Source organism: Rhinolophus sinicus, linkage group LG02 (assembly GCF_036562045.2).
Source record: "Rhinolophus sinicus isolate RSC01 linkage group LG02, ASM3656204v1, whole genome shotgun sequence".
Lineage (NCBI taxonomy): Eukaryota > Metazoa > Chordata > Mammalia > Chiroptera > Rhinolophidae > Rhinolophus > Rhinolophus sinicus.
Window position 1 is genome coordinate 36,973,760 of NC_133752.1, and position 8,385 is coordinate 36,982,144.

Here is an 8,385-nt window from a genome sequence, read left to right on the forward strand (position 1 = left end):
TGATCTTTTATTAATTTCATTATACTTTGTGATCAACTTCAAGAGTAGTTGAAATTTTTTTTCAAGATGTTTCAGGTTTAGCAAAAAGTTAAGATTGGGAGTCATAAACCTTTGTATGACTTCAAAATATAATATAAAATTGTAAAGTCTTTTTCAAGAAGATTTGGAATATTGATTTTCTAAGAACAAAGTTAATTTAGTGTGTCATACTTGAAAATGTTAAGGGAGAAACAGAACGTGGAAGATAAAATTTGTTAAAAACATTTTTAAAAGCTGTACATTATCTAGCAGTTATCTGAAATATTCTGATTTGTTGCATCTGGTATATTTTTGAATCTCAGATATACTGAATAATTGATGCTACTCTTATGTTTTAATGTAACCCCCTGAATGTATTCTGCCCACACAAAAGAACAGGTTATAGTCAGAATATTTATATATGTATACTTCCTCCAGAGCAGAATTCTTCTGTATATTTCTAGTGCTGTGCCCATAATGGGCATTTAGTATACATTTGAATCACTGGGGAAAAAAAAGTATAGAATAATTAAAACTATAAATTGTGAGCTAGCCATTTTGAATGGTTGCTTTTTACTGAAAGCATTGACTTTTTTTTTTTTTTTTTAAGTAATAGAACTACATCTAAGCCCCCAGTAATTCATAGGTCTGGTTGTCTAACGGGTTATTCTGTTTTGTCCTTCATCAAAACATCGTGGGTTTCTTCTCTAATTTATTCAAGAGTCCTCTAAAACATAAAAAGTCTCCCGTCTATGGAGGAGGAGCAAGAGAGTCTTGAACCATTTCTCCCACTGAATCAGATTTGCATTTGTTTAGTTTGTTTGGCTTTCATCAGTTTACGTAATTGTGTTTCTAATTAAAACATTGCCCTACACTTCAGTTATGTGTAAGCAATGTCGTTATGTAGTAGATTTTCATACCATAGTTTAGAGTTATGAAGGAATCCTTCAGCTTTCTGTAAATATCTAAGTCACTTCTTAGTGTCTCACTTTTTTTCTGGCAAATTTATTAGTAAACAACCATTGAATCCTTTTGGATTCATCCAATCTGTAGTAAAATTCTGTTAAATGCGCCATTACATTTAGAAATACAGATTCCAGGGTTCCACCCCACATTTAAGGGTTTAAAATCCAAAGGAGTGAGGCCTCGAACTAGTGGTTTTGTTTGTTTTTTAAGCTCTCAAAATGATTATTATACTCACTGATTAGTAACAGTCTGTGGTATTTGGGAACCATTGTCTGCTCCACTCTTGGATACCTTTAAGGATAATAATGTTGGCTTATTTCAGTCATGCAGTGCTGATGGTCAAAAAATTCATCTTGCTTTCTCTTGATTTGTCTTTTTGTGTATTTAAAACTCGTTAGACTCATAAATTTTTCATCTACTTAAAGCCACCTCATACCTCTATTCTGTTTCTTAGGTGTACCTATGTATGCATTGAGCTAATACATCAAAATATATTTTTGTCAATAAAATTATTAAAATTTTCTTGAAAATCATCAGATGTTGATTCTTGAGCTGACCATTATTAAGATATGTTTAGTCCATTTCAGAAATTGACTATAGAAAAATCTGTATTTTTATCTTATTTTCTAACTGTAGATATAACCACCTAAACTCAATGTTATATATTCTGTGTTTATAATTGTCCTTTTCTTTTACCTAGTCTGTACAACCATATCCAGTTGTCTAGTAATTTAATGCCTGGCTGTGACTACTCACTTTTTAAGGTATGCTTAATTGGTGATTTCACGTATTTTTTATAAGACTAGACCATTCAGGTATTCATTGAGAAATCTTTTTTTTTTTTTTTTTTTTTAAGATTTTATTGGGGAAGGGAAACAGGACTTTATTGGGGAACAGTGTGTACTTCCAGGACTTTTTTCCAAGTCAAGTTGTTGTCCTTTCAATCTCAGTTGTGGAGGGTGCTGTTCAGCTTCAAGTTGTTGTCCCTTCAGTCTTAGTTGTGGAGGGCACAGCCCAGCTCCAGGTCCAGCTGCCGTTTCTAGTTGCAGAGGGCACAGCCCACCATCCCTTACGGGAGTTGAACCAGCAACCTTGTGGTTGAGAGCCCGCGCTCCAACCAACTGAGCCATCCAGGAGGCAGCTCAGCTCAAGGTGCTGTGTTAAATCTTAGTTGCAGGGGCGCAGCTCACCATCCCTTGCGGGACTCGAGGAGTTGAACTGGCAACCTTGTGGTTGAGAGCTCACTGGCCCATGTGGGAATCAAACCGGCAGCCTTCGGAGTGAGGAGCACTGGAGCTCCAACCGCCTGAGCCACCAGGCTGGCCCTGTTGAGAAATCTTGCCACAAACTTAGAATAGTTAATGCTCTAATGCTTGACAAAAAATTAAATTAGCTTTATTAGGCATTAGCATAAATACATTTTGTCCTATTTTAGTATAAATAATTGAAATTAAATGAGCATATTACTCAATGGGCACATGCTATGATTGATTTCAGTCCAATCTCTTTATATATTTGAGTAGACCGACGTCCAGAATTGTCAGGAATTCTTAATGTGGATCCTTCAGATTTATAAATAGTTTTTGTCAGATGATAGAAGATAGGGCAGTCACTAATTTGCTGAATTTGCATAAGCTGTACATAAATTTTGCATGGATTTTCTACGTATAGAAGTGTAGGTAGCTTCTCAAAGCTACATTACTTGGAATGTTTAAGAAACTCTAAATTAAATCAAACTCATGCTTTGACAGCTAATAAGTACCTAAGTCAGGACTTTAATTCTGTAATCCCATGTCTCTGGCCTTAAATCCTACTGTATCCTTTTTCCACTGCATCAATGACAGTTTTATGGGGAATGAAGTCAAAAGTTGACAGGGTGTTGCTTCCTGTTTCTAGTGATCTCTCAAGTTAAAGTAACAATACTGTCTAATACTGTCTTCTCACCTCCTAGGATGGTATTGAACCTATGTGGGAAGATGAGAAAAACAAACGAGGAGGACGATGGCTAATTACATTGAATAAACAGCAGAGACGAAGTGACCTCGATCGCTTTTGGCTAGAGACAGTAAGGTTTTAAAATTATCAGTTTTGGAATACTAAAACTTAAGTTACATTACATTTTACATTGGTTACTTAATGAGGGATAAGGGTGCCCACTCTAGAAAATCGAAGTGAACAATTCATTTTATTCTATCATGTGAATCCTGTATATTTTCCATACTAGTACAGTGAAACCCCCTGTCACATTACAAATCAGATATAAAGTGATTGGCAATTGACTCTCAGCCTTCCACAGCAAGCTCATTTCATTAACTTCAAAATTATAGAACCTCACATTTTGTATAATGTATGTTTTCACAACCCTCTTAGGTTATTGCTTAGTATACTAAACTTTTTAGATCAATGAAGCAAACAATGAAATTGTAGCTTGATATTCAGCATATTTATTGTGACATAACCTGGAACTTTTGGCTTTGTAAGACGTACTTTAAATATGAGATAATAGGCAGTTTCTATAGTGAAAGGTTCTAAACCCCAACCTTTTAAGAGCAGGAATTGTAGTCTCTTTACATCTCTAGTGCTTGGCACAGTGTTTATAGTTAGCAGTTACTAAGTTCAACAATAACTATCTGAGCGAATGATTATTTTGTAAAAAAGAGACTTAATTTTACTCTTGAGAGAGATTATCAATAAATGCCATTTTAGAATTCTACATTAGAAAGCCATTTCAGTTTTGCTAGATGACAAAAGTTCTGGAGATGGATAGTGGTAATGGTTGCACAATGTTGTGAATATACTTCATGCTGCTGAACTGTACACTTAAAAATGGTTAAGATGGTAAATTTTATGTTATGTATATTTACTGCAATTAAAAAAAAGTTCATGAAAAATAAGAGCAAGAGGTAATTAATCTAAGCAGCAGCATAGCAAGTGAATATTAACAAAATAACTCATCTTTTATACGTGTCCTGATATCAATTGCCCAGTTTGCCAAGAGCGTTAAAACAGCTGTTAATGTTCTTGATATTAAAGAAACAAATGAATTCTTCTACAAGTCAAGACAAAGCACTATATACATAAATATAATGTAGACATTCAGAAAGCCAGCTCTTGATTTAAAAACTATTTTTCCATTTTTTTGTATATGCAAATGTATAAGAGACCTCTGCAGTTGAATAAGCTGTTTATAATCTATTGGATGTAATTAGGGATTGGGTTTTGTTTTTAAGCTGCTGTGCCTTATTGGAGAATCTTTTGATGACTACAGTGATGATGTATGTGGAGCTGTTGTTAATGTTAGAACTAAAGGTGATAAGATAGCAATATGGACTACTGAGTGTGAAAACAGAGACGCTGTTACACATATAGGGTAAGTTTTGCTGTTAATGCATTTCTTTTAAAATATTAAGATAACTAAATGCAGAAGTACTTTTATTTATAGCTTTAGAAATACTTGGATTTGTAAGATCATTATTTTCCTTGTATTGTTTATATAAACACTTACCTATTTTTAGCATGTAGCCATTTTATTTATCAAATGAGAATATAAGTTTTTTCTGCTTTAAAAAGGTGCTAATAAAAAAATGTGCTACTGTACAATACTCATAATAATGGAACGTTTTTCAATGAATATTATATGTCTATTTTGAGCATGTGTGCACTCTGTACATAAAGTTTTTACTGCAATTTAAGTGACACTCTCTTGGTTTTGTCCATATTTAAAATGCACATGTGTAAACTTTAAACTTTTTTTGGTAAATATTATTCTTGGCAAAAATTGCCTGTTTTTTCTTTTGTCCAAACATCAGTCAGTGTCAACTAGGATTTTCTTTTTACTACATTTACATTAATAAAATTTTATTTCAGTTTTTGTGTTAAAATTAAATACTGCTCGTAGGTCATAAAATGCTGATTTGCCTGCCCCTTTGTGTAAGATTTTTCAGACATAAATTCTCCTAAGAATCCTTTCTAACTTAAAAGGTATGGGAATTTTACAGGTTTTGTTCTACAGAATGTTTCTACAAAAGAAAGGAGTTGACTGTTGATTTGTCATCATACTCCTAATCTTTCTGTCAGCATCAAAAGTTATTGTGGGAGATTCATACTTATTTGAAAATGAGTTAAAGAAATTAAGTATGAATTTCTTTCCTCAGAACATTTTGTATTTGCGTCCATATTAAAACTTTTGAAATCTTTATAAAACATTTTACTTCAGTTTTTTAAGGACAGATTTTTGTTTCCCCCACCCATCCAAGTTACATGGCTCAGTGCTCTTGCTTTCTGGCATTTTAAACGATTAAGTATAATTGAAAGGAATACATTATATCATAATTTAAGTCTGATAATGGTTATAATTTTAGTTATAAAATTATTTTTAGATGCCTTAATCGAGGGAAGTAGTGAAATCTTCTGAAGGGTAGAGTATGAATACAACTGTCTTAGTGTCATATTGGAGAATTTAGCTCCATAAAAATGTTTATCCCTTTATTTTTATCTTAATTTTGGTGTTTATGTTTGAAATTTATTATTTTTTCTTAGAATAAAGAACCAGATTCCTGACTTCAGCTGTGATACTCTCTGTGATCTGTCCCAAATTTTACCTTGTCGTCTTGGCTGTCATGCTTACTTTCCTTATTAGCTGTAGCCACACAGCCTTAGTTTTGTTCCTCAGCCTTCAGCTGTGCTTCACTACTTTAGCATTATACTTTTGGCTTCATGATTTTTAAAGGCGAAATTTCTTTGATTTCACAGATGAGATTAGCTCCTCCTCGTTATAAAATATCACAGCGCCTATACTTAACCTCTTTGGCACTCAACACATTTTGTTCCTAAAATACTATTTGAAAGTTGGGTTGTAGAGTTAGTATTATAAGGCAGAAATCATGTATGTTCTAAATTATCCTGAAAATATCATAGATTGCCTTCAACGTGTTTAATTTTGTGTCTGCAATCTTGTCAGTAATTGGTATGCTAAATATAATTGTGCAGTAACATAATAGTATTTACTAGGGTTTATATTTAAAAAATAATTGTAGCATTTTAGATCAGAATTAAAATAGACATGTTCATGTATTGGATTTTGTTTTTGATTTTAATTATATGTGTTATAGCTTCACCATATGTATTTGTGAATCTTTCTTTGTAAATAATCAAAAACACTATGAACACGGAGTCCAGGGACTGTCTCTGCTTTGCTTATTGTTGATTTATTAATAATTATGACATTACATGATACATAGTAACCTTTCAAATACTGGTTAAGTGATTAAGATTATTATGAAAATGAAGAGTAAATTTTGCTGAAAGGAAAAGATTGTGTAATTTCCTATTTCACTCTAGTCTAAGTATTTTTTTAATATAAAGTATATTAGTACTGAATTTGATGTGTGTGTGTGTGTGTGTGTGTGTGCGTGTGTGTGTGTGAGAGAGAGAGAGAGAGAGAGAATGAGAATGAGAATAAAAATTAATGGCCACTTTTTTTCTTTTTCTTCTAGGAGGGTATACAAGGAAAGGTTAGGACTTCCTCCAAAGATAGTAATTGGTTATCAGTCCCATGCAGACACAGCTACTAAGAGCGGCTCCACCACTAAAAATAGGTTTGTTGTTTAAGAAGACACCTTCTGAGTATTCTCATAGGAGACTGCGTCAAGCAATCGAGATTTGGGAGCTGAACCAAAGCCTCTTCAAAAGCAGAGTGGACTGCATTTAAATTTGATTTCCATCTAAATGTTGCTAAGATATAAGAGAAGTCTCATTCGCCTTTGTCTTGTACTTCTGTGTTCATTTTTTTAAAAATTTTGGCTAGAGTGTCTACTTTCCCAATCAAAGAATTACCGTACACATCATCCCCAGAATCCATAAATGTGTTCCTGGCCCACTCTGTAATAGCTTAGTAGAATTACCATTACAAACACATTTTACTCATCCACAATATTAAAAAAGAACCTGCATTTTATACCTTACAGGAAAAGAATTCTGTTTATGTTCCATTGTATGCAGGAGCATATTTTGCTGGTTTGAAAGAGTATAATGCATACAGTTTTCTAGCAATTTTCTTTGTTTCTTTTTACAGCAGTGTCTTTGCTGTATTCTTGCTGATGGCTGCTAGATTTTAATTTATTTGTTTCCCTACTTGATAACATTAGTGATTCTGATTTCAGTTTTTCATTTGTTTTGCTTTTGGTTTTTTCCTCATGTAACATTGGTGAAGGATCCAGGAATATGACACAAAGGTGGAATAAACATTAATTTTGTGCATTCTTTGGTAATTTTTTGTTTTTTTATAACTACAAAGCTTTGCTACAAATTTATGCATTTCATTCAAATCAGTGATCTATGTTTGTGTGATTTCCTGAACGTAATTGTGGATTATAAAAAATGTAACATCATAATTACATTCCTAATTAGAATTAGTATATCTGTTTTTTGTATCTTTATGTTGTATTTTAACACTTTGTATTACGTAGGTTATTTTGCTTTGGTTACAAAATGGCTCAAATAGAAAAGCGGTCCCATTCATATTAAGACAGTGTACAAAACTGTAAATAAAATGTGTACAGTGAATTGTCTTTTAGACAACTAGATTTGTCCTTTTATTTCACCATCTCTACAGAAGGAATTTGTACTTCTTATTGCAAGGCAGTCTCTATTGTACCTTCTCTTGTAGTGTCTTCCCTGTGAACAGCATAAGTTTGGAGCACTAGTTTGATTATTATGTTTATTAATTTTTAATAAATTGAATAGGTAGCATCATATGGAATTAATTTGATGTCGCTATCTTTGTTTTTTATAAAGTAAGGCATAGTCCTTCAGTCAGATGAATCATGTACTCTTAATATGTTATAACTTATGAGAATTGTGATCTTGGTGCATCACCATTTGATTGGTAGGAATAGTAGTTGTAAAACTTGGTTGCTGAATTGAGATGCTCTTTTGTAAGTGTCAAAATATTAGCATAGGGAAAGAATACAGGTTGGTAGGGGCATATGCATTAAGAATTTTGTTAGTGTTGCTGTCTAAATAGAATGGAACAAACAGGTATGAAGACTTATATTAGTAAATTGGTGTAGTATGGTTTTATGTAAACTTGAAAAGTTGATCTACTCTCTTTGTAGTAATTTGAAAGCAAATTTGAAAACATTTTGCCTATAATACACAATTACATATTTCAGATACCGTGAAATAAAATATGGCTATCATAGAAAAAAGGGTAAGCTGAACTATAGGTAGGCTGAAAATCATTAGTTGAGAGGAAAATTTGTCTTTAAATGGTGAATATGAATTCAATCATTTAAAAACTGAAAAGCTTAACAAAAATTCTATTAAAAATAAACATGAAATTAATAGTATTGATTTCATTGAAGAATTTTAAAACAGTTTAAAGGGTACCACAAGCTATCA

General features: G+C 32.6%; 1 protein-coding gene across 1 annotated transcript in view; it reads left to right on the top strand.

The window, feature by feature from the left end:
• Positions 1–7,563, top strand: part of EIF4E (eukaryotic translation initiation factor 4E) — a 38,625-nt gene extending 31,062 nt beyond the window's left edge. Inside the window, exons 4-7 of the mRNA XM_019741140.2 lie at positions 1,685–1,748; positions 2,936–3,049; positions 4,215–4,354; positions 6,480–7,563. Of these exons, the coding sequence (XP_019596699.1) occupies positions 1,685–1,748; positions 2,936–3,049; positions 4,215–4,354; positions 6,480–6,594 (433 nt within the window). The 3' untranslated portion in view covers positions 6,595–7,563. The remainder of the gene's footprint in view (positions 1–1,684; positions 1,749–2,935; positions 3,050–4,214; positions 4,355–6,479) is intronic.
• The last annotated feature ends 822 nt before the right edge of the window (positions 7,564–8,385 follow it).